Here is a 26,917-nt window from a genome sequence, read left to right on the forward strand (position 1 = left end):
GTTCACAGCAGAGAAAGAAATACAATTAGAGGTGACATTTCAGCAAAAGGTCAAATTTTCAGCTACCTATAAAAGCAAAGAAAATAGTGAAAGTGACTTTAGAAAAGAAAGGAGAGTGAGCAGGGAAAGATAAATTGGGTAAGGACAGGACTTTATGTAGTGTTGGACAGGAAGCAAAAGAAGGCATGTGTCTGCCGAGACAGACATGCTCAATCAAAACACCTCTGAGGGGCCCTCCCTGGTGGCGCAGCGGGTTAAAGCACAGCACTAAGAAGCTTAAGCCACCTCCGCATGAGTTCGATTCCCGCTTCACATGGCGCGGCAGACCTCTCCTGACCCGCCCGCTGCTCCCCTCAGCGGTGTACTTCCTCGATCTGCCTGTTCTGTTCCCCATTCTGTCTCTGGTGAAGCCTCTCACCCTCCGCATTTCTGGCCTGTACCCCAGTTCTGTACGAATAAAAAAAAAAAAAACACCTCTGAGGGCAAAGCGAACCTCCCATTCCGTAGTCTAAACCGAAGAGTGGGCCCGGGGAGCAGATGAGAACGCCGGGGTGAGGGCAGACGGTTACACACAGCCAGAGCTGGCGGAGGGGCTGCCCCAACCAGCGCCCAGGGGCTCCTGAATTTTGCTGACGTGGCTTGAGCGCTCATGGAAGGAGCATGAGGTTAATTGTCTGTGGTCAGATGTATCAGGGGGTGCTTAGCGCCCCTTTGCTGAGTGTTTCCAGGAGAGTGAGGAGGAGGAGGCAGAGAGATGAGGGGTCTTGTGACCCACAAGAGCAGCGACACAGACACCACCGGGCCGCAGCCCTGCAAAATCCACCGAGCTAGAAAGTCAAAGTCCGCCAGTAAGGTGTAAACATCCACAGAACTTCTGAGACAGAGACTTTCTGGGCTGGAAGACACCTGAAACGTGGCATCTTGCACACCACGTGGCTGGCGGCTCTTGACGTTCCCTTGAGAATGTGCATTATGATTAGAGGAAGAATTCGATTTAACAGCTATTAAATTACAAGTGTATTAATAGCTACTGAAGCTCCCCACTCTTTCACTGAAATTGGCGATTCTTTGCCCACCAGTATCTGTCATAGAACAAGAAGTGGAGGTCTTGCCGCAGTCGCCTGCCACACAGTATTCATGGAGAGCCGAGGGGCACAGAGAATGCTCCTGGGTCAGATGTACACTTGTGCTCCAGTCTCGCGAAGAGGAAGTAAAGGGCGCTGTCATTCGTCGGGCCTCCTCCCCCCCGAAACTGCATAATGAAAGGAAATAATGATGTGGCATTCCATGTCTCCTTTCACATTTAAATAATACACGGAGGTAAATACTGAAGCATAAACAGCGGTCGGTGGTGGTACCATTAGAATTGGCCAAGTGCAAAGGGAAAAGCATTTCACGTGAAGGACAGAGCTCTGCTGATTCATGGCAAGTTCCCGTAAAAGTCCTTCCTTTGGTGACTTCACTGAACATAAACAGACCGGGCGAGCAAACCTGGCCAGCACGTGCAACTGGCAGGTCAACACTGAGAAGAAGGCTCTGGCCTCAGTGCAACGGGTTCAGATTGTTCATAAGCGTTACCTGTTTTCTGTGAAGACACACAATGACGCCCCTACACCCCTAAGAGCTACTTTTTGCATTCAGAATTAGGACTCTGCCCCCTTTTCCACGACTTCTGATGGGAGTAGTGAGGAAAGTGGTGGGCTTCCAAGTCAGGCTTTACCCTCAGTCCAGTTCTGCACAGCGCCAATGGCTAGGAGAGTGATCTCTCGCAGCTGATGGAGATGGCACATGATGGGAGCCTTCGCTTCTGCTTCTTCATGACAGTGGTGACTGCCCCCGGCCAGAGTCTGCAGCAAGAACTACAAAGCAATTCTCGCCTCCTCACCATGGACTGCGCACTCAGCCAGCCTCCCCAGAATCGCTGCTTCCCACACCAGAGAGACAGCCAGAGCCAGCCTCCTTAGTCATGGCTCACCCGGAGTGCCACATTGTCCCCTTACCACGGGCTTTAGGGAACGCAGCTATAGCTGAACACTGATGTTCCAGAGGAGACGCAGGCTGCACGCCATTTTAAATATTTCTGATTTCCCGTCACGCTGTATGCTCATCCAGCCCTGAAGGCACTGGCATTTGTTGCAGGCACTTTAGACTTTCTCTTACATCTTCTTAAATCTGCTGCCCAAACTACTCCCAACCACTTCTCACAGCCCCCTAAATGTGGAACTGCCGCATTGCTAAGCCCTTCAGCATTTTTCTCCAGCAAAACCAAGCTTTTCCATAGTGAGTCTTGCCTTCTCCTGCCATGACATCCAATCGCTCATCATCATGGAAAGGAGAAGGTGCAGCTCCACTCTGCTAGACCTGCTCCCAGCTTCTCTTTCCTCCAAGATGGATGCATAAAACACACTGTCTTTCAGAGCCCAAGGAGCAAAACAGTATATGTGTAGCAATCTTTGTCAAACTGCACTGTCGGAGACCAGCTCCAACTTTTGAGGTGTCTGGAGGCAACACAGGCAGGACCCTAAGATGGGAAGGCGTCTGCATGCGGAGATTCCAAGAGGGGAGAGGAGCGGGTGCGAAGAAGACACAGGAGTCAGAGTTGGGTGCAAGTCTTCCTGCTCTGCCTTCAGCAGAGGTTTATTTTATACACTTCAGGCAGGCAGAGGGATGACATTAGCATATGAAAGGGGCTGAGATCACAATCACCTTTTTTCTAAGAATAGTCTGGGGTCGTTTTTTTTTACCTTTACTTGAGATTATTACATTCTAAAATCAAGGTTAAAAAACAGGTACATAGGTGCACAACGTTTAAGACAAATATTACTATAGTGAAGATTGATAAAAATAAAGTCCTTTAAACCTTATCTATTATTTGATGGTTTTTTCTACCTGAGACATCTTGGGAGGCAGAAAGAGGAAATTTTTTGCAAATCAAGTTTTGGAAGAGTTCTTTGAAGAAACTTGCTAAAAGGTTTTAAGTGAGTTTCTTTGAGGTCTAGACAGTAGAAAGCATAATTCGCTCTGAATAGGAGACATAGGGGAATTTCCTTATCTAAAGACCAGATAGTAGAATCCTGAAAGACTAGCTAGAAGACTTTGTGGGTTTCTTTGAGGTGTAGCAGGTAAAAAGCTTGACTAGCTCTAAAACAGGCAACCTGGATGAATTTCCATAACTAAAGGCCAGACAGTAGGAAGTTTGAGTAACTTTTTTACAAGCTGAATAGAAGGCTAGGTGAGATAGTAGAATGATAAGATTTGGGTTTTCCTCCATCCCGCAGTGAGAGACTTGGCAGAAACAGCCCTTTTGCTTTTTTATTGATCAGCCAGTTGTCAAGTCACTTTTGATTTCAGAGGAATTTCTCACCCTGGTGCAGTGCTTGCTTGTCAGTGCAGGCAGGCCTTATGCAGCTGAGGCAGTCCAATTGTAAGCTGAAAGTTGCTCCGAATATTTTGATATTACGATTATACAAAAAAGGGAGGTCATAACATAAGTTAGCGTGGAAAGTCTGATTTTTCAAAGCAATTCCCCTCCATCCAGACCGTGTCTGACGACAGAGGTTGCATAGCTTGTGTCACTGTACCTTACCCTGTCTAGTTACGGCTTCAGTAAGTCCGTTTCAAGTGACTGTTTTGCATGCATTTAAAAGAACATTTGCAAGGAAAAATTTGACAGAGAAGAAACTAACGTCATGATTCTGTGATCATTGCAAGTTCTCTGGGTGGCATTCCCTCACTCACATACCCTCTCTCTGGCCCCCTTTCCTGCTCATCAAGACCCTCACAAGCCACATCCCCCCTCCCGTGCCACCTGGAGAGTCTGAGTCACAGTTGTCCCTAAATCACCCTTCTCCTTGATTTGTTGCTATCTTGGTGGCACGTGGTTGGTCTCCTGATCAGGGTCTCAAAGCCAGAAATAAGATGCACCTGGACCCTTTGGCCCAGAGCGGCTCCCAGAACTCTAAATGCTCAGGTTGTTCAGACCCAGACCACGACACGCTGGCTGGGTTTCATGTCTGCTGAGTGGTCTGAGCGGCGTCTCCTTCCACCCACCAAGCACAGCTCCAGTTTTCTTTCACATACCTGTTTTCTGGGAGGAAAGTGAACAGTTTCCAGAAGGAGCACGAGGAAGACGGGATGGAGCATGAAAGAGACAGGGTGGCAGCGTGTCTCAAGGTGGCACACGAGCACTGGCATCAGTGGCCATGCCAGCCTGGGTGTGTTTTGACATCCAGATTTATCTTGCGCCCACTTCCTGTCTGAATTTGGGGGGCCGGAGAGGAGCTCACGGGGACAAAGGGCTTCCTGACCGAGCTGGGTAGGCATCCGGGAGGTCTTGTTACTCCAAAGCAATGGGCTCGATGCCCACGAGGGGCGGCATACCACAACACCAGGTTTGAAAACAGAAAGTTTGATTGTCAGTTGGCATGGAGCTAGAAGGCAAAAATCCACTTTCTGTCCCCAATTAAGAAAGGGAATGAGGTTCTAGAGGTATTGGATACCAGGGTGGAAACAACCGAGTTCTGTTTTATTGACTATGGCGTGATAAAGGCAAAGAAGTGTGGGTTGGACTGTGGACGTTCTTACAGAAAGAAGGATGAAGAGCTTTCTCCCCAAATGATTGAGGTCTGCATTCCTGGCATCCGGGTAACCCCTCTCCTCTGTGCTTGTGGTCTCTTGGCTTCCGCTGACCTTGAAGATCAGCTCAAGGTTGGTTAGTCGCTTCCGCTTTCCCAGGCTGTACTACCTGTTGGTGAGGTCGAGGCTCTGCCATCTGTGAACAGAAACCTTCAAAAGAAAGATACTTTTTTTTTTATTTCTTTGTGCCCTTGAGCCTGATAGCAATTTAAATGTTGAAACACAGTTACAGAGATAGAGAGGGTCTGAAACAGCCCCCAAGTATAAATCTCCCCATGCTGCCATTGGAACGGTGGAGCCTCCAGGTCTCCCTGAGTATGGGGAGGCAGTGTGTGAGAACGGATTGTTGCTAGAGCAATGACCCAAGTCAGAGAACAGACAGACACAAGGCATTGAATGTGGGGTCTCCAAATGACATGTCTCCCTCCGAATGCCCAAGCCTGCAGGGGTTCTTTGCTGACACCATTATATTAAGGACCTCGACAGGACATCATTCTGCATTGTCCTGATGGACCCTAAATAGATGGCGAGTATCTTTGTAAGAGACAAATGAGAGCAAGACATAGGGAGAACGAAGAGGCATTGTGAAGGCAGCCCGAGGTTGGAGTGATGCAGCCACCCGCCAAAGAACACCTGGGTCCCTGGAAGCCAGCGCCCTGTGCAGGCTCCGTCCCTGGAGCCCTCTGAGAGCACAGGCCTGCTAACAACTCAGTGCTGGAAACTGGCCTCCAGAATCATCATCAAATAGACTTCTGTCATTCAAAGGCACCACACTGTGCAATTCATTACAGCAGTCCTAAGAAACTAGCACAGAGGGCGTCGCTGAGACGCGGAGCTTGGGGCAGGAACTGACGTGGTGACCGAGTCATCATTGAGGAAGCCCAGAGCCCCCAAACAAGCACCATCGCTGCCCTGTCCGGGACAGAGCACGGCCACACAGCCTTGTGTGTCAGACGACGGAGGGGCGGTACACCCACCCGCATGTCAGGCCAGCCATTAGTCTTAACCAGAAAGAGCACTGACCAAATAGAACTGAGTTGCTTCCATATTGATGTGCCATTGGCTTCCAGTGCCGAGAGTCAAATGCACCTGAATTTTTTTTTTTAATTTTTTTTTTTTTTAAGATTTATTTATGCATACAGAATTGGGGTACAGACCAGAGATGCAGAGGGTGAGAGGATTCACCAGAGACAGAGTGGGGAGCAGAACAGGCAGATCGACGAAGTATACTGCTGAGGGGAGCAGCGGGCGGGCCAGGAGAGGCCAGGAGAGGCCTGCCACGCCATGTGGATCTCCTCCGGGGCAGGCGGGAATCGAACTCATGAGGAACTGGTTTCAGCTTCTTTGTACAGTGCTTTAACCCGCTGCGCCACCAGGGAGGGCCATAAATGCACCTGAATTTTAAAGGACGATGTTGGACTGATAATGGCAAGATTCGGTTTTCAGCTTTCAACACAAAAGGGCAGTTTAGGGACTAAATTCACTTCACTGGTAGAAATAGCCAGAAAATTACTTTAGTTCTGCCTCTCTTCTACCAAGAGCCCAGAGTGTTTTTCTAGACTTTCGCACGGGCTTCCCTGGGCCCCGGGGTTGTTGGGAGAGGGTACGTGAGACACTACCGGTCTGTGCGACCTTCTCACTGTGTCCTAACATGTTTCCAGTGATGACGCTGGACCTCCCTGGGGGTCTGTGGCTGCAGGCCGCCCTGGTGGGCAGCGCCTGGGTCCTCACCCACCGCGGAGCACCGTGAGGTTTCCAACCACCGTGTTTTTCCACCCATCTGGCTGCCATGGCTGCTTAATTCGGCTGTGCACTCCATGGCGGCGGGCGCAAGATTGTATTTATGTTCCCGACCGGCCAGTGTCTGCCACATCAGTGGGCTCCAATCAGTTGTTGTCGAATTTAATCGAATAACATAACCTCACTGTCCTTAAGTGGCCCGCCATCTGTCTGGTGTTGGGGAAATAATTAAAAATAAAATCCCCTGCCAACCCAGAAAAATCTCTCCAACAAGGTAGATGAGGAAGAAAGCAGTTTTGTTGTTGAAGAAGTGCTCCACCAGACTGCAGTGGGCATGCAGGCCACCTGGTAAAGAGATGGCGACGGCTGGCAGCAACCTTGACCTTTTTATGCATCTCACCAGGGCACGTCCATGTTCGAAAATGGAAATAACTGGTCCTCACGCGACAAGATTTGACAGCCCATTTCTGAAATAGAGTTCCCCTAAACTCAACTGGTAATTGGGGTGGCCATCTGTGTTAGCTAGTTACCTTTATCCAAAGGAAAAGTAAACCTTCACATCTCTCCATGACAAGTAGGTAGCTTTGCAACACAGAGCCCGTGGCTGAGTGAACTCCCACCTTCCCGTCGCTAGGGGCCCGAGGGCACTGTCTTCCTGATGCTTAAACAGATCACACCAAGGCCCTTAAAAATAGCATTCCTAGGCTATAAAACATAGGAACTTTATTTAGCTTTTTAAAATATTTCTATATACCTCCAAAGAACAGAGAAAGAATTTACAAGGACAACTTTACTCAAGGAAATGCCTTCAGAAAAGCGAGGGGGATAATCATTTTCCTTCCTTTCTGCAGAGAAAGTGTTTATTATGTTTTTCTTTTTATATTTTGTCCATTCGCCTAAGACAGGTAACTTATAAATTAGGATACAGCGCAGGGCCTGCTTGGTGCCCAGTGAGGGTGGGGGTGGGGTGAGACGCTTGGGGGCAGAGACCTGCAGCTGGACATCTCTGAATTTGGGGTGACCTTGATATTATGTTTGATGATAGCATCAGGGCCAAGATCAAGGTCACAGAGGAGGGGTTAACTTGGAGCAAACTAAGAAATGTCCAGTTTTGAATAAATGTCTGGTTTAGAGTACACCCAAATTTATTTATGCCCAAATGCCTATGGGCAGTAGACTTGACAACATGGGTCAGAATCTGCAGTCTAGGCCAGTCTGTATCTTTTTTAAGTTTGGGAATGATCTTAAAAGAAATGGCTATTAAAAAGCAAGTTGCTGGCATTTGTTCTACGCCAAACATAGCCTATCAAAGCTAAATATTTGGAAGCTTTTTTCCCTTGTTATATACTCATTAAAACTTGTACAAGAGTTAGCCATTGCATTCTAAATAATATTCTCTCAGGTACTTAAAAGTCATGACTAACTAGACTGCACTTTCGTGCTGAACCATCTGGTATTAATAAATTTGTGAAGAAGAAAGCTAAAAGGTGAAAATCTGAAAACTTGAAAGAGGAAAATTATAAATTAAGAAAGAAAAAGATGATCCACTGAACCTAGAACTTTAGAGAATCCAAAACAATAAAGGCACTAGAAGTTAAAATATTTCCAATTCTGCCTTTTTGCATTTTTTATTTTACCTTATATACCCATTCCAGAAGAACAATATGCCTTTTTATATTTGGAAATATGGTGAAATAGAAAGAAAAGGACAACATCCATTTTTTAGAGGCAAGCACCATCAACATTTGTAAAGTACTGCCTTCTGGCAGAGTCACTATTCCTATTCATGCATAATTGCACTTTTACTATATACTTTCCTATTTAATTTTATAATATCAACATGTTTCAAAGCTATCAACATTTATGAGTGAATGAATTATTGCTTTGTCACAAATGATGGGCAATTTGAGAGCTCACAGCAATACATGCTGATTTCCTCATGTGCCTGGGTGGGTCAGGAATCTGGGACACGCTTAGCTTGGCGTCTCATGAGGTGGTAGCCAAGATGTTGATGGGACTGCAGTCATCTGAAAGCTGGATTGGGGTAGGAGACTTCAAAGCCAAGATGGGTCACCCCCACGGTTAAGGGCATAAGGCCTCCATTCATCACCACTTGGACCCCTTCCTAGACCAGGAGAATGCCCTCAGGATCTGGCACCAGGCTCCAGCAGACTGATGGTTCAAGAGCAAGCAATGTGGAGGCTACAATGTCTTTTATCCCCAGCTTCAAAAGTCTCACATGCCATCTCTTTCGCAGCGAACCATGTTTAACTTTTCCACATAAGAAAGTGAACACCTAAAGGCATGCAAAACACTGGGCACCATCTTGGGGACCAGCTACCACCATAGGAATTTTTAATGGCTACAAGAATTCTATAATAGAGATCTCTATAACTGTACTAACTATTGACAAAAGGTCAGATCTAGTTCCAGTAAGTCAGTGTTACAAATAACCCTGATTCAAGTACCTTTGTTTGTTAATTTTTCATCAGGACCTCAGATTATTTTCTTCAAATATGCTCTCAGGAGTGGGATTGTTGAACTAGGAAGAAATCTTTATTTCCTAGCTTCTAGTTTAAATTATCTTCATCAAGCAAATTAATATTTTATATTGATTATTTCAGTTAACATGTATTTCTTTTAACATATGTGTGATAAATATCTTAAGATGCCTAGCAATCATCCACAACAATGTGTCTGTTTTCATTGAATGCATTCTATAGAGCATATGTTTAGGTAGATTTTCTATATATATAATATTTTGATACTTATGGCAAGTGGGTATTTTCATTGTTATTTAACCATTTTATAGATCCTCCTGAGTTTGTTTGTTGCTGTTATTTTGGACAACTTAGAACTTGATGAAGATCTAAAGAAGCTTAAACAAGTAAGTAGTGTATGGGGGATTCTTTAAATCTGCATTTAAACCAATAAGGGTGAAATGTGCTTGTAGGTTACAAAGTACAGCAGTTTGAGCTTCAAAGAAAAAAAAAAAGATTTTAATAAAGTAGTCTAAGTTAGCAAAATTAGTTTCTTTTAAGTTTACCATTATCCAATACCAACAAAGGAAATGTTCAATGCTCGACTATTATCGTAAAAATACTTGATACTTTTTTGAGTAAAAGTAAGGTGAACATAATAGTATAATGAATTGCACTTGGAGACAGTTCTCCTTCTCCCATTAAATGAAGATTGTTTGAAAATGAAATGGCTCAAGGTTAGTCTGCTATTTTACATAATTATATGTGATACTCTTGATCTTCGTCATTAAAATATTAAGCCTCAACTTGCCTGACCTCTAGACACTAAAAGAGAATTTAGTCTCGGTGCCCATCGTGATTATAAAAAATGCAATAGAATAAATGCTCAACTGTCTTCTCACTTATATATGAAAACAGATTAGGTATTAAGGCACTAGTAAGTCATATCCCAAATATGTCATTGGAAATGCGTGAGACCTGTGTTCCTGATAGCAGAGGGATTGTAGATCCGATGAGCCGTTCTCACAGCTTCTGGTACATAGAGGATGCTCAGCTTAAATGTTCGACCCTGTGAAAGAGTGGAGCCCCTTCAGGAAGGGGCTGTCCCCACACTGCAAGAAAAGTTGGCAGAGTCACAAAGAGAACCAAGATTCTAAGCCAAATCCTATCTGGAACCCTAGCAAGGCCATACACATTCAGAATTTTCAATCATCTCTGTTGTCTGTGTTTAACAAAGCAAGACAAAAACATATAAATTTCTTGGTTCTCATTTATATATCAGAAAGCCAATTTAAGATTTTCATCCTACCTTGCCTACCCCTGGGTTGCTGTTCAACCCAGGAAAAATTTATTTTCAGAAAAAAGATATATACAGCACAAAGATAGCTGCTGCAGAAGTATCAAGGAAAGATTTAAGGTCTTTGCTGTCCCAGAGCGGCAGAAGCAGAATGTTGTCTGGGTTTCACAGAGATGATTGATTGCTCCTGACTCTTTATTATTTGTGCTGGCAATGACAGACCTTCCATGAGAGGTCTGTAGATGCCGTTGATGGAAGTCCTTTCCATGACTTCTGGTTGTAGGAAAAAGATGTAGCCCATGAGTTCACTGTTGAAACTGATGAACCTTATAACGAGACAAAACCATGAAATCCTGCTGCTGCGTAACCATCTTCATCCTTGCTTTAGCAATCTGGTATTTCAGTGTGGATTTCTGCATGTCATGCTTATTATGCATAGATTTTAAATATGCTCTGATAAAGCATATTCAATATGTAATCTGTAGAGAAACCAAAGAATGAATTTTCTGTTTTTTAAAACTAGTGCTATGCCATGCTATGTTCAGGATGATTTGGAATCACCACTGGCCAATGTCAGTGCCATATAATTCCAGCTGCCATTTGTAAAAAGCTCTTCTTCTGGAAAGCAGTAACATAAATCTACCTATGGAAATGTGTTCAAGTTTATGAATTCAAGCCTAATGTGTTGGTGTTGCTGATATGACACATTCATACAGTTTCTATATAGCTATCTCTTATATATCTATATATAATGTGATCCCAAGTGAAAACAAAACAAAGACGAAACTTGGACTGGCATTTACGTTTCTCACTAGACTACAAGGTTTTAATCAGTGATACTGTGTTCCTTCCAGAGTGCACATCACCAGTTGTAAATGACTTTTATCCCCTCACGGGCAGATACCAGTAATGCTTTATTTTCATGGAATTCCGCACATTCAGCTCATCACCCACTGTGGCAGCCCCGAATCTAAAGTACCTTCTTGGAATATTTGTTGATGATTGAGCACTGAGATCCCAATCACAAATAAGCCAAATTCATGTTCTTTTGTGTTTTTCAATTTGTTGTTTAGTCCTGACTGGACTGAAACTACATACCTGTTAAATAGTTTATTAATATTACACTTGCAAATCATTAAATTACTGTGGAGCAAATGTTGTAATAAGCTAACATATTCCTGTCTTACTTTCTTGCATGTTTCCTAAGACTACTTTATATATTTGCAAGTTCCTGACCGTTATTCTTTTACGTCCTTGGTGTTCCGTATTTCCAGTGACCTTAGACATTGCAGGAGCGCTCATTCATATAGCTTCAAAAGGCACGTGCACACACGCTCACATGTGTGCACACATGCGCTGTCACTTACAGGCATGTCACATCCCATCCCTGACATTTTGGACTCTCTTTTTGCAGCGTCCATTAGACTGTTGGTGAAAAGGTTACCTGGAAAATCTGCTTACTTAGTTTTCCATATGTAAACACAGCCCTTGAGGATTTGGATACACAGAGTATTTAAATTCATGGAACTAGAGACAATAATGGGGAAAATGTGGGAAAGTATTTGATTTTCTTAATATTTCAAGTTCCAGAAAGTACCGTGCATTCCAAAGTCTGTCTTTGTTCGTCTCCAGCTCCTCTTTCATAGTTAGTCTTTTCTTGAACCTACCCACCAGCCTGTAGGTGCCTATAGCGGCCTTTCTGGAGTGCTTCCCAGAGTCACGTGCTTTGTATTTTAATTAATTTCACAGTACCAGGTGCAGGTCTGTAATATGTCCATCTTAGAGAGGGGACTACTAAGGCACAGAGAGGTTATGTAACTTGCTTGAGGTCACACAGCTCACAACTGGTAGAGCCCGGATTTGAACCCTGGCAATTTGGAGCAAGCCCAAGTCATCTAGATGCTAAACACAAGTCATCATCACAAGTCACAGGGAAGCAATTTTCCCTTCGTCATTAACACTAAATTAATGATGGTGCTATACATAAATGATATCACTCTGTTCTCAGAGTGATGCAGGGGCCAGTTTTCTGAGGAATGGAGCGACACGATCTTGGAAACCATCTTTTAAAACTTTCCCTGCAAACATCAGGTGCTCTAAGTGGGGTGCCGGCGTTAAGGCATGCAGGAGGGTAAGTGGAGGTGCTTGCCATTCCTGCTCCAGGGCCCCGGCACTGCCCCAGCTTGGCTCAGGGCCCCGCTGGGAGCAGAGACCATCCTGGGCACAGACTTAGTATGTTCGGGCACGTTGACATTTTCGCAAGACCTCTAGTGACGTTTATTACGTCTCATTAGGATTGACATAAAACAGGCCTGTTACAGTCTAAATACTGATCCATACACGTTTTTCAAGGCTAGTCATAGAACCAGTGTGAGTTACCTCTAAAAAGGAAAAGCTAATGAGAAGCCTGAAACAGCCTCTAGAAGGCCAATCCTCAGATTTTGGGGGCAACAGAACCCTAGAGAGACAAGCCAGGAGGTCACAGCAGACAGCTAACAGAGGCCACGAAAAAGTTATAGTGACAGAAAGAGAAAAGAGATGGAAGAACGTGACCTGGGGAAACCTTCGGGATATGAAAGTAAGGGAGAAGGAATTAATTATGACTGTGACCCCGGGAGAATGGCAGGAATGTGAGCGAACCCACAATCTGGAAAGAGATGGAGTCAGATGCCGTGTGGTGAATGCCTGGGGAGCCTTTCCCCAAAGTCTGTGGGATCTGTTGGTGGTAGAATCGGATTTTCTGTACGTGACTGCTGCAGCCACCTCTCGCCCATTATTTCCCAGAGTTTCCTCTTGCCCTGGGAGACCGTGGTCCCCACCAGGGACTGTTGATCTCTGAGACTGCAGAGAACCCTGGGGCAGCTGGTCTTTTTAACCCTTCAGGAAGCCCACAGGGCATGGCGTGTTCACCCAGCGTAAGACCAGCAGTACTTCCCAAAATGCGAACACTCTGCTCCAGCTGGAAACCTGTAAATCCTCAGGGTAGCTCTGGCTTCCTGAAGCTGCGACTCTGAAGTCTCTTCCTTTCAAAAAAAAAAAGTGACCTTGAATTATTTATTATTTAATAAAGGCATATGGAAGGAAAGGCCCTTTTATGAGCTAGGATTCAGAGGGCAAAGTAAAAGGCCTCCTTGGAATGGATTTCACACCCTTCCCCACTGCACCCTCTCCACGATTTACCCAGCGTGGTACATTCTGGCCACGGGTGCAACTATTCCTTTGTCATTCTTCAAAATCAATGAGGTTCTGCAAAACTGTGCCAGTTATACATCCATATAAAATTCTTCTGTCGCTCTCCCCATGGCTTGTGAAATACAATCAGTCCCTAGCAGCAGTGTGACAGCAGCAATCAGTTCCTAGGGCCGTCACTTACATGACCCCGAGTTTCAGTCAGTATCCACCGTGTTTCTCTTTTCAGCATCTTCACAATCCAATAAACTCGTGCCATTTGCAGCAACATGGATGGAGCTGGAGGGAGAATGCTGAGTGATGTAAGTCAGATGGAGAGAGATAAGTAGCAGAAAATGTCACTAATATGGCTTAAGAAATCAAACTAAGTTTCAGATAAAGGCCAGCTTTAAAAACCCAGTACAGGACCCTCGCTGGTGGTGCAGTGGGTTAAAGCGCAGCACTGCAAGTCAGTCGCAGCCGCTTGGGTGAGAGTTCAATCCCCGGCCCCGGAGGTGACCCACATGGCGCAGCAGACCTCTCCTGTCTCACCTGCTGCTCCCCTCAGCAGTGTACTTGGTCGATCTGCCTGTTCTGCTCCCCACTCTGTCTCTCGTGAATCCTCTCACTGCGCCTGTGCCTCTGGCCTTTACCCCAGTTCTGTATGCATGAAGACATAAATCTTAAAAAAAAAAACAATGCAGAACCTGGAGATAGGTGGCTAGATGACAGGTGGATGGATAGGTAGGTAGGCAGGTAGGCAGGTAGGTAGATGGATAGATGGGTGGAAGATGTTTTTCTACAAAGCAGCAAAAAACTGAAAATGAAATGTTGGTAATTGTGTAATTTGGCTGCTGAGAAGCGTGCTCAGTTACTATAGAAACTCAAAACCCCTTGACCCAGTGCCATGCTCTGAACTGTAGAAGGATAGAATGACCTTGATATTAGTTCTGTAGCAATAATAGTAGGGAATGTAGGTGGAATTTTGCAAACTTTGAAAAAGAAGAAAATTCTTGCAGCTTTAATCATTTTTGCAAATTCAGTACAAGACCTTCATAAAGGAGTTTTTGGTTTTGTTGTTGTTGTTTTTTTTAAAGCAGCATAAAATTCATTAAATGATGAGAAAAAGAAAAACAGAAGCCTCAGGGGAAGAATCATTGAAAGTGGAAGTACCGATACTCTGTTTAAATTCCAAGCTCTGGAATTAGAACAGTTTCACCAGTTCTGCTTCAAGTCTCATTTGAATCTTTGCTCAAATTACATTATGTTTGGTCTTTGATGGTGTCCAGAGCTTAGTGGAAAGTGGATATGCAAAGGAGCTTCCCTGTCTTATTGATTGTGGTAGTTTTAACCAAATAACACAAATGATCTTTATTGAAATTGAGGTCCAGACTCCTGTTTCCTTTTAGCTTCGACTGGGAGCCTCCTTTTTCAGCTCTGTCATATCTCTTATATTGTGACCATCCCAGATTTAAGATGATAGTTTTACCTATTATACTCTGATCATTCCAGAGTTAAGGTAGCAGCAGGGAAACATGGTGTTCTAGAATGTACCATTCAGCTGAACACTGGGGCCCCTCCTGATTAAACCTTCAGTCCGTTCAGCATTGTGTCCATCTTAAGTAAACTTAAACTGATGCAGTGTAACAGAGAGGACATAACTGCTATACTAACAACTATTGCAGACTGAAAACTACTAAATCGCTTTAAATACAATTGTCAAATTTCATCCTGAAAGTTACTAAATGTTGCTCATGTTCACACACTTTGTAAATTCCTAAGTTGAACTAACACGAGCCCTGTGACTGGAAGTTAGTATCTTCACCAACAGATGTGACATTCCCTGCTCAGAGAATCAGTTCCTCATTCTTTCCTTAGGAGATGCATGGCTAGAAAGTTGCTGAATGCCACGCTTCCATTGAGGGGGTCAGCATACCCTCTCCCTGTGGATATGTGGACTAGAGGCTCTGCAGTAATCAGATTATTACTTAGTGAAACAGGAACCAATGGGAAGGTTGGGTCAGGGAGAGTTTTATAATTCAAATACATAATGGCATCAAGCTAATCACCCGAGGTATCCGTTGTATAAATGGGATATCCCCACTCAGAGACAAGATCTACCATTTCAGTAATTCTGGGGTCTGGGTACTAATGGCCTGTGCCTTAGATATTGGGGTTGATGACCACTAAGGTGAGAAGTAATCCTTATGCAAAGAGGAGGGATGACAAGCATGGGGGAGGGGAGCACTCTAGTGGGTTTTGCCCTTTATGCACCTAAATGTGACATGTGAGCACTTTGGAGGGGTTGGCATGATCTTGATTCCTTTTGAACCCAAGTTGCTCCAAGGGGTGAAGTTCCAGGGAGCTTATGAATAAGAATGCAAGCCTGGACTGCACTGGGGTGGTTTTTATAATCAACACTGGCTAGCAGGTTGTGGAGTTTCTCTAGTAACAGTGAACAGCCTGTTTCAGTTTTTGTTTTTTTCTGTATTTATAATTCTGCCTTCCTGAGATTGAAGGTTAATGGCTTCATAGTCAACCTTCCCTCCACTGCCCTTGGGCAGTGGAATCCCTAGGGAAAAAAGGTGTCTCTGACACTGTCAGTCACAGTGATATGACTAGTAAATAGTAACAAAAGAATAACTTAGATTACTTTTAGGAAATGAGAAACGTAAATGCATGTTTGTTTGATAGTATCCCTATTTTCATGCTGTTTTGCATAAAATATGTTGATTGGTGTGAATTCTCATAGAGCATCTAATAAGTCTTTTTTTTTTTTTTTTTAAAGATTTATTTATTTATTTGTGCATACAGAACTGGGGTACAGGCCAGAGGCTCAGGGGCGGTGAGAGGCTTCACCAGAGACAGAGTGGGGAGCAGAACAGGCAGATCTACGAAGTACACTGCTGAGGGGAGCAGCGGGCGGGTCAGGAGAGGTCTGGCTCGCCATGTGGTCTCCTCCGGGGCAGGCGGCAGGCGGGAATCGAACTCATGCGGAAGTGGCTTCAGATTCTCAGTGCTGTGCTTTAACCCGCTGCGCCACCAGGGAGGGCCAGTCTTTTTTTTTTTTTAAAGATTTATTTATTCATACAGAACTGGGGTACAGGCCAGAGATGCGGAGGGTGAGAGAATTCACCAGGGACAGAGTGGGGAGCAGAACAGGCAGATGGACGAAGTGCACTGCTGAGGGGAGCAGCGGGCGGGTCAGGAGAGGTCTGCCACGCCATGTGGTCACCTCCGGAGCAGGCGGGGATCGAACTCATGCGGAAGCGGCTTAAGCTCTTAGTGCAGTGCTTTAACCCGCTGCGCCACCAGGGAGGGCCCCTAATAAGTCTTTTTATCAAAGTCTGCAAAATCTAGCAAGTCTACAATCTACCAGAAGCATACTCAGGGATGGTGCTTGGAAAATGCATAATTTGTCCTAAAAAGAATTACTTAAGGGAACAGAGCAAAGCCTGAGGTTCAAGACCCCCATGTGATGACTCCAATACCAAACACATGATTTCCATACCTCTGATGTAAAGGGTGACATATCTCTTATGGTAAAGGCCACCCCGAACTCAGTACATGTAGACTAAGGTGGAAAAAATGAGCACAATGACTGTAGACAACGACAGCCACTGTCGGAGAAAAAAAGTTGTACGAGAGCAAAGAGGAGATGCCAGAATGGAATGAAACATGGTGCTAGCTTGGAACAGGGGCTATCAGTATGAACTGAGTTTATTGTAGGATAGGAAGAGAGATAGACAGACGGGGACACATAAGTAGGTAGCTACATAAGTAGGTGGTTAGATGATGATGGATGGATGGATAGAAAGAGGCACATAGTTATATAGATAGGTAGATAGATGTGTCTGTAGACAGTGGAAAGGTGGATATAGTTAGACAGCAGATAGCCAGTGATACCAACATATAGGCTATATAACTGTGCAGATAACTAGCTATGGATGCATACATTGTAGGCAGGCAGGTACACCTCTTTGGTTCTTTGCCTACATAGGACACACAAATATACTAAGTTGTGTACATATGGGTAGCTATATATAAATGTATTTCCTAGCTCTTTTATCTTTGTGCACCCAGCAATAGTAACACCCCAGCAGAAGATTTTAATGTCTAAGATATTTTCACCGATAAAACAAATCATGACTCTTTGGAGAAATGGTTGAATCTAGCACTGTGTCAGGGAAAGCTCAAGTGAAACTGAAATATTTAGTGAAACCAGAAAGCAAAGAAGTGTTTTATCAGGCATACTGAAAGCATAGAGAGCCAGCTGGGGGAACCCCAGTGACCAAATCAGCAACAATTTGTGCAACAAAATTAGGAGCAATAATATTGAAACCTAAAAATAAAACAAATAGTGTGTATTATGTGTGCCTAAATAAAAATGAAAGGGACAGAGTAACACAACATAACCCAAAATAAGAAATACTAAATAGGCGAGTAGGAAAGTCCCAGTGAAACGTGGCCGTGTCTATCTCGCTGCACCCGCTGGGTAGGGATAAACACCAAATTCGTGTGTGAACCTTTAAGGAGACATGGGGTACTTGTGCGACCTCAAGTGACACCCACTCCCACTCCCATTCTTAAAAAATAATTGTGACAGTTTTAATATGGGACCACAAATTCTTTCATACTCCTCCCTTCTATGAGATAAAGCTTAATTCATCTCTCCTGTGGTGTTTCTTGGTATTTAGTTACTTGTTTTCTAACAGGGAGGAAGAGAGATCTTGTGACTTTGTAATGAACTGACAGATACCCCCTGACCCAAGTGATTCCAGTTAAAATCTCAATATCAAGGCAGAGGGTGCCACTTGCCCCCCAACGGGAAGAAAAGGGTGTATCATCTCCATGCTATTCGTCCCTGAACTCCATAACCCCTATCTAATTATACGAAGCATCAGCTGACCCAAATTAAAAGTCACCTTACAAACCACTACTCAGTCTCTTTAAAATCGTCAAGGTTATCCGAAACACTGAAAGTTGGGAAAACTCACAGCCGGTTTGGCACAGCGGTGGCACAGCATGGAGCCCGGACACCTGGAACCCTGAAACAGGAAGAAAAAGACACTTGCCAGAAACGGGGGAGCTCCAGACAAGTTCTGCACTCTCGGTGCTTGGCCAAGGTTCACTTCTTAGTTTGGATACGTGTTCTGTGGTTCCATGAGACACAGGCATAAAAAAGCTGGCTCCGAGCCCCACAGAAACTCTTTATGCTATCTTTGCATTCTTAAGCAAATTTAAAATTGTCTTAAAATAAAATGGTTTCAAATGAGCTGGGGATTTTCTATGGTCCATTCTGACGATGCAACATACAAGACTACAAAATGGTGCCGGTGTTGGCTGATTCAAAGGTGCGTCTATCCCTGAAGCAGAACACCTATGCTGTGTAGACGTGATAGTTAAATATGTTTTTTGATCAGAAAAACTGAGCACAGATGCCTCTTCAGGAGAAGCTTTATAGGACCTTTTTCTAATGAAAACCTGATGTGACTTCTTTATCTATGGCAAAAGTCACTGAACATTGGAAGAATTGTATTTCCTCTTTAATCTGGTCAGTTCCATGTAGTGTGGAAACTACTCACAGCGTGGTGAGAAGAAGCACAGACGGACCACGTGGGCTGGGGGTGGGCAGCATTGCCTTTGTCCTGCGCTCCACCGCCAGGTGTTAGCATTGTCTCATGTTTATAAACGCATGCCGTGAGGTCACCAGGCTGCGCAGTAGCACTCTGTCTTTAGAAATGTGACATCTCAGCAAAGGAAAGACACAAACTTAGGCTTCAGTGCCGAGCCCTGAAGCGAACACACGGGGCACAGAGCAAACACACAGGGCACAGAGGATTTGCTTGACTGGGACTGGGGTCTGGAAGGTTTGTCTAAAAATGATAAATGTGATGTTATGGGGCAGGTGGGATCAAAATGTTCCATGTAAGATAAATAGGTACCAAATGGTAAAAGCAGAAATGCAGCGACTGTTTACAAGTGTTGTGAGGAGACAGTGTAAAAGTCTGTGAACACTAAAACTCTGGAATCTGGACGGTTGTGGTCACATCTCAGTGGAAGCCCTTGCAGACATGAGCTACACGATCTGGTGCTGACTCAAGTTCCTTGAACCACAGTTTCTGCGCCAGTCTATCTCATGCCCGAATCCAGCGCTAGATACAGCGCCTACTTTGGGAGGCTGCTTTGAAAATTAATTTATGAGCAATGCACAGTGTTCAGCCTCGTAGCCAACACATTTATGACTTCAGCTGTGGATGCTTGTTCTTCTGAGACGTCTGCCTAGAGATGACTTTTGAAGAGTGTGTGAGCGGTAACCAGGTATAACGGAAAGAAGGGCATTGCAGGCAGGGGACCAGCCTGGGCAAAGCCACACACCTGTGAACGAGACTGTATGGGAGGAACATGCCAGCCGGCAGGGGTAGAGTAGACAGGACCAGGCAGCAGAGGATGCTGAGAAGATTCTAGAACGGACCATCTTTGAATTACTCAAACCAGAGGCACTTGCTGGTTTTCTCTCTGGTGTGTTCTGAGAGGTGGATTTGATGGAAACCAGTGACAAGGCTTGAGGAGCAGCAGCATCAGACCTGGGCGACTCCACAGGGGGTGTTGGTGCCCCCTGAGTGTCTTCACGAAGCAAGACTGGACAGGGCAGGCGAACAGAACCGCGCGTCGGCGGAGAGAAATTCTTGCTGGCTTCATCTTTTTCACCAAGTCATTAGAAAAGTCCCTCAGCCAGCCCAGGAGAAGTGGAAGAGATAAGAGAAGGAGGGAGGGGGCGAGGTGGTCTCGGGCTGGACAGCGAGGGGTGGCCCGCCTCTTCTTACCCAACGCGCTGATTTGGCATTATTCCATGCAAGGCGGACGGCACTGGGCACAGTGGGCGCTTCGCCTTTATAGCACATTTCCCCTGCATAATTCAAATTACAGGCAATATGCTGTCTCACTTAGATAGCTGGCATTTATAGAAAAGAGTGTCTAATCTCCTTTTTCATTTGAGAACACTGAAAGCCGAAGTGGTAGAGGAGTCACAGCACTGATCAAATCCTAGACCCACATCTTCTTACTCTTTGACTGTTTCTACTTTGACTCTGTTATCTTCTGTCTTTTCTACATCCAGACTAAGAGGACAGTTCTGAGTGCACTCTGCATATGTTTCTGAATCCCCAATGGTTTGGGCTCCTCCACTCCCTACTGAATATCCATCTCCGAACAAAAACCAAACATCTAGTTTACAGCAAACTCCGTATATGATTTCATCTGAAGTGGAGCCAAAAAGTGGCTTATGATTATTTTAATCATAATGAATGTGTTTCTGTGACTCAGGAAATTCCCTTGTGGAAACACCTGTTGAACAACACAAGGGGGGCAAAATGTAGAATAGAGATGTGGCCGCCTGGAAGCGCAGCACAGAGACGCACGCTGCCTTCATTCCTAGTTCTAGAAGCATTAGTTCACGAGTGGGGTTAAGGAACAATGACAGAGGGGAAGCTTATCCCTTCAACAGAATTTGACGTTCCAGTTTTTGAGCTTTCCCCTCTTCCAAACTTATTTCCATTTTCTGCTAACCTCGCCTTGCTGCAAGCGGTATGTACGTTGTTGCTCAGAGTAACCACCAGAAGGACATTTAAAGTCTGGAAGATCTTAGGCTCGGTGTTGTTAACAGGAGCATGAAAGGAACGTTCCCAGCACCTCTCAGGGATGTCATAGCTGGTACAAATGTAACAGCTTATCTTGAGCACTCTACTGCCCAGACTGGGAGCACAGAGCAGCCACTTTAAATCCTCACGCCCCCGCTCCTTCGAGGTCAAGTCTCCCATTTTTCTCGCTGGAAGGAGGGATGAGTTCTTGAGGCTGAAGCTCTCTGCTGGGCAGCGTAGAGAAGGAAGCACAACATGTCATTAGTCAGCCGATGCTGTGAAATCGCTGTGAACATTTTGGGGTGCCAGCTGTCCTATAAAAATGTAGCTTTTATAGCCCATAAGCCAACCTAGAAATGAGCCTTCAGTTTACATCAATAAAATCCCAGTTTGACCTTGGAAGTCCTGGATTTATTAACAGTTTTTAAAGGAGGGGAAATGTCAGCCATTTTTGCCACTTTTTTTTTTAAAAAAAAGATTTATTTATTTATGCATACACAACTGGAATACAGGCCAGAGGTGCAGGGACGGCGAGAGGCTTCACCAGAGACAGAGTGGGGAGCAGAACAGGCAGACTGATGAAGTCCACTGCTGAGGGGAGCAACGGGCGGGCCAGGAGAGGTCTGCCACGCCATGTGGTCACCTCCGGGGCAGGCGGGGATCGAACTCATGTGGAAGCGGCTTTAGAGTCTCAGTGCTGTGCTTTAACCCGCTGCGCCACCAGGGAGGACCACTTTGCCACTTTTTAAAGGAGATATTTTAAAAGCATGTTGTTTGCTGCTGATTGGGCTCCCACTGCTGCTGGACTTTGGCCCAGGGCGGAAAGGAGTATTCTCACCTCAAAGAAAGTCTTTATGGGATTCGACAGGCTGCTGAGGGGAATTCTTTATCTCTGTAGCTCAAGGTTTTATAGTAACACAGGGAAATTAATAAAAGCCAACATGTTTCATTATTTCTTCAGTGAGCCATCTGTTTTAACCCAGAAGCCTTCAAATTTGAGTTGTAAAATCAAAGATGCAAAATAGCAAGAGAAACTTGTGTGAAAAATAATAGCTGATGCTCTAGCAAGGATCTCAGTTCAGAATTGCAATGTCATGTGTATATCCAGAAAAAAAACAGAAGCCATCATGCAAAGAAATGAAGAGAACTCAGCCTTAATTAACTCAGGCAACAAAGAGGAACTCCTGTTCCCAGGTTGAACGTAATGTGGTCATTTTTCATATACTGCAATGTCAAAAAAAAAAAAAACAAAACTCTTCAGTTCCATTAACCCAGATCTATGCCCATTTTTTCCAACTAGCATGGGCTAGAATTTAAGATGAGACTCTTGCCCAAGTCAGAATGTTTTTTAAATTGTTTTCTTTTAGAAAATCATCCCCAAAATTACCAAAAATTTTATTTAATGTAATCCTCCCATTCTGTTATTTGTTGCAGCTTTCAGAAAGGAGCTGAAACTGAATAATGTTTGAATATTTTAACAGAAGAAAGCACAGGCTGAGATAGGGAAGATTTAAGCAATGAGGCAGAACAGGGGATGTGGCACGCAGCGCAATTACATCCAGCTCTCTTGAGAAGCACAAGCAAAGCATAAGGCTTTCAGCCGCCCAATGTGTAATGATATCTCAGCAAGACAGATGGCGAGCCACACAATAGCAGTGAGCCTAGATGATTTATGGTTTTTGACGCTCAAGGAAAGTTTGGATTTTTTTTTCTTTAATTCTAATTTCTTTTTGGCAAAATGTTTTTAGCCATGTGAGTTTGTTACACAGCTATCATCGCATCTGTCTGTTGCAGGCAGACTTCAGGCACAGGTGGAGCCTCTAGAGACCCCCTCTCTCCCACTTTGTGCTATTCTTTGTCAGGGTTTTCAACCTACAGCACAAACCCTTGAGGTTCTCTGAACTGTGTTCCCTCCATCCAAGAATCACGATGTTGGATATAGTTTGGTCGAAGTAGACATCCACCGTCACTCCAAGGTGCGGGCTCTGCTGCCGGCTTGGAGTCCAGCAACTTTCAGTTATGGGTGATGCTGGGTGAGTGTCCCCGGTAGAATCCAGACTGCTCACTCGCTTGCTTCCAAGACGATCTCATTCTGTGCTTACGTGGAAGGTGAGGAAATGATTTGGTTAAAAGAAAGAATGTAGCTTTATCACATATTAAAGAACCTTAATTGTGGCTGAAGACTACAGCAAATACTGTCCTTTACCCTGGTGACCTTGTGCTTGTCTCTGTTCCAGCCCTGCACACGCGCACAGACTTACACACACTCACACTCACACCTTCCTGTCCCTGTTCTTTCCTCTTTCTTCTTCGTGTATCTTGAACAAGATAAAAATCACAACTGGGTGGCCCTCCCTGGTGGTGCAGCAGATTAAAGCACAACACTGAGAAGCTAAAACCTCTTCCACATGAGTTCGATCCCCGCCTGCCCCGGAGGAGACCACATGGTGCGGCAGACCTCTCCTGACCCGCCCGCTGCTCCCCTCAGCAGTGTACTTCATCGGTCTGCCTGTTCTGCTCCCCACTTTGTCTCTGGTGAAGCCTCTTGCCGTCCCTGCACCTCTGGCCTGTTCTGTATGCACAAATAAATAAATCTTTAAAAAAAAAAAAATCACGACTGGGAGAAGGAGAAATAGTCCAAGTAACAGTGATCAGTAGCAGTAAAGGATTAAGTGAATTTGCTCACCCATGTCATCCACCTTTCTTCTTTTTGCTCAACTATAGCATGATTTAAAAGGGATGTCGCAGAGTATTTATGAAGGGAACATAACCAGCGCCCCGATGAAGAAGTGTTGATTGTCCCTCAGGAGCCTGTCCCCACAGACCCTCCCAGCCACGACATCAGTCTCCACTAAGTGCTATCATTAGTCCTGCCTGCTTTCCCTAACTGTACATAAATGGAATCTTTTTACTTTTCATAAATGGAACCATTCTCTTTTGCCTTGTCTGGCTTCCTCCCTTAGCATGTGAGAATTACTCACATTCAAATACTCAAGTAGACCATCTTCTGCTTTTCCATCCAACTGTTGATGGGCAGTTAGAGTTGACACTCGGTGGTCCAGCTACCGTGGGGGCGGCTGTGGCACGCGTTTGTACACATTTCCGGAGGCCTGACCAGGCTACTGAACAGCCACCTGTCGGTGGTGCTGCTGAACTGTGAGCAAAGGGTACTTGGCAACTGCTGTTAGAAAGATGCCCCTTCCTGATTCTGGAAGATTCTGGCGAGAGCCCCAGCAGTGAGATGGGAACACAGTGCCAGTTCAGCAGTCACTCGCCAGCCCCCTTTAACTGGCCCTTCTGCACAAGTGATGAAGCCTGAATTTCCAGGAGAGCATTTGCAGGGTGCTGAGCGACCCCTCAGCCCCCCAAAGAGCTGCTTGTGTGCTCTTTGTAGTTTACAGTCGAATGACTGAGTCATGCTGGATTCTAATTCATTAATGCACAGCTTTTATGTTTCCACTGTGAAAAGGCACTATAAAAGTAAATTAAAAATGGAATCTTATTGCAGAGGAGCTTAAACACTGGGGGGAGTATAAATAACTCCAAGGCAAAATAGAATGAGATGAGTTATATTTTAAAAACATAGAGGCAAGGTGATTCTTTTTGTAACACCCTAGCAACTCGCAGATGTTAACTATTAGGTTCTAGGATATTTGATCAAATATACTGCCATTTCCCCAACATGTTCCTTTACAAAATTTCATGTGTCCACTTATTCGAAACACCAGTGGCAGACAGGAGCAGTTCAGGTTAAAGGTTCCGGGGTTTGAAATTCACGGCATCCTGGGAATCTGGGGGTTCTGTGCCCATAACAACAGATGTAGTCAGCCACCAAGTGGAGATGTGATCGTGCCCCCTTCCCCCACCCTGGAGTATTACCTAAAATCTTTCATTTCCCAGTTCTACCAGAGGGTTTAGTTCTGCCGTCTAATCAGTATCGTTATTTTGTTCAATGGCCACATGTCATGATTTGAAATGATTTGGGACTGAAACATCAGGGGTGTTACCTTGGATGTGTCTGTATAGGAATCTACTCCCCTTTCTTTGATGAAGACACCAACTACTGAATTGAGGGCGCCCCCAAACCTTTATAACTAACAAGTCACACACCCAAACCCAGCTTCCAAATACGCTCTCATTCTGAGGTTCTGAGTGGATATCTGGTCTGGGGGGGCAGAGGGGGGTGGCTGTGGACTGTGTTTTTGGACTAGGAGTTTTTGGCCTGTGGAGATACCAAACAAAAGAGCAGATAAAGCCAATCTGGTCTCACACCCTAGAAAGTTGTCTACAAAACTGTGATGACCAGAGGGAATGGAGAGGAGCAGGAGGGCAGGAGGGGGGACTGAGTGGGGCGGGGCCTGGGGCATAGTAGGTGGGTGTGGAGCGGTAACCAGGCCTGAGGGGTGAGGGGATACCATTAGAATACAAATAGCCAGTGTTAAGGCCATCAAAAAAAAAAAAAAAAAAATGGCGCTCTGTGCACTGCCCTCGAAAAAGGCTCCGCCCTCTGGATATCCACTGAGAACCTCAGAATGAGGCCTTACTTGGAAACTGGGTTCTGTGTGTGACTTGTTAGGGTCGTAGAGGCTTGGCGTGGGCCCTAAATTTAGTGACTGGTGTCTTAGTACAAGAAAGAGGAGAGAGATTCCAACTCACAGACCCACCTGAGGTGACATCCCCTGAGTAGCTGCAAATGTGCGGCTCTGAGGAGGACCCGGGAGGCTCCTTCCTGGGTTTTCGGGAAGACATAGTCCGGTGGGTCCCCTTCCAGCCTCCATAGCACAGCAAGGGTACACTTCTGTCATTTTTTTTTAGAGATTTATTTATTCATACATACAGAACTGGGGTACAGGCCAGAGGTGCGGGGGCGGTGAGAGGATTCACCTGAAACACAGTGGGGAGCAGAATAGGCAGATCGATGAAGCCCACTGCTGAGGGGAGCAGCGGGCGGGCCGGGAGAGGTCTGCCGCGCCATGTAGTCACCTCCAGGGCAGGCGGGGATCGAACTGGTGCTGACATGGCTTTAGCTTCTTAGTGCTGCGCTTTAACCCGTCGTGCCACGAGGGAGGGCCCACGTTTCTGTCATTTTAAGCTGCCTGTCTTGTAGCCATTTGTCAGTCTCAGGAAGCTACTGCACTATGTATTAGATTGTTAAATTGAAGAAAAAAATTTTTTTTACTGTTTTGACCTACACAAGCAGTAATTCCATGTCATTCAGCATGATGCACTGTGAGCTATAAGCAGAAGCCCTTGGTGGTGAGAGGAAACTGTGAGGAATGGCTCGTGGCGCTAGAGGTGAAGACCAACTGAAAGCTAATGAAGTAGAAGAAAGGAGTTTCTGACAGGGACCAGCACATGCAGAGGGCCTGAGACAGAGGGTCTGGACCCCTGTGGAAAGAAGATGTGACTGGAACACGGTGTGGGCGCACGGGGAGACGCGGCCGCACAGGGCGGGAGAGGTCTGGGAGTGGGGGGGCCAGGGGAGCAGAAGCCTAAACGTGGACAGTGTGGTGTAGGCGCGGTGGAACTCCGCTGGGGGTTTAAGTCAGAAAGTGAGACTACTGCCATCACAGCTGGAGAACAGGGAGGGTGTCTGTGAAAGGCGCCCCGATGTTTCTGAGGAGGAACGCACGCCGGGCACCGAGGGAATGGGCAGAGAGAGGCTTGTAGCAAAAGACTTTTATCTTGATGGCGTGTCCTGACTAGCACACATCCGCCTTGGTGTCTGTACGAAAACAGTTCTCGTAAAACACACACACGACGCCCCGTGTGCCTCTGGCAGGGGTTGCCTGACAGAATCACGCGTCGCCGTCCGGCCGCCCGAGATGTTTCTGGAAACATCCGCGTTTCCGGTGCTTGCCGGGTCTCCTCAGCTCAGAGCTGGTCTCCTCAGCTCAGAGCTGGTCTCCTCAGCTCAGAGCTGGTCTCCTCAGCTCAGAGCTGGTCTCCTCAGCTCA

General features: G+C 45.4%; 1 protein-coding gene across 1 annotated transcript in view; it reads left to right on the top strand.

Moving 5' to 3' along the window:
* Positions 1-26,917, top strand: part of NALCN (sodium leak channel, non selective) — a 222,990-nt gene that overhangs the window by 128,113 nt on the left and 67,960 nt on the right. The window contains exon 14 of the mRNA XM_004680052.2: positions 9,188-9,262. Coding sequence (XP_004680109.1) covers positions 9,188-9,262 — 75 coding nt within the window. The remainder of the gene's footprint in view (positions 1-9,187; positions 9,263-26,917) is intronic.

The sequence above is a fragment of the Condylura cristata genome, unplaced genomic scaffold, assembly GCF_000260355.1.
Source record: "Condylura cristata isolate star-nosed mole 26May11 unplaced genomic scaffold, ConCri1.0 scaffold00010, whole genome shotgun sequence".
Lineage (NCBI taxonomy): Eukaryota > Metazoa > Chordata > Mammalia > Eulipotyphla > Talpidae > Condylura > Condylura cristata.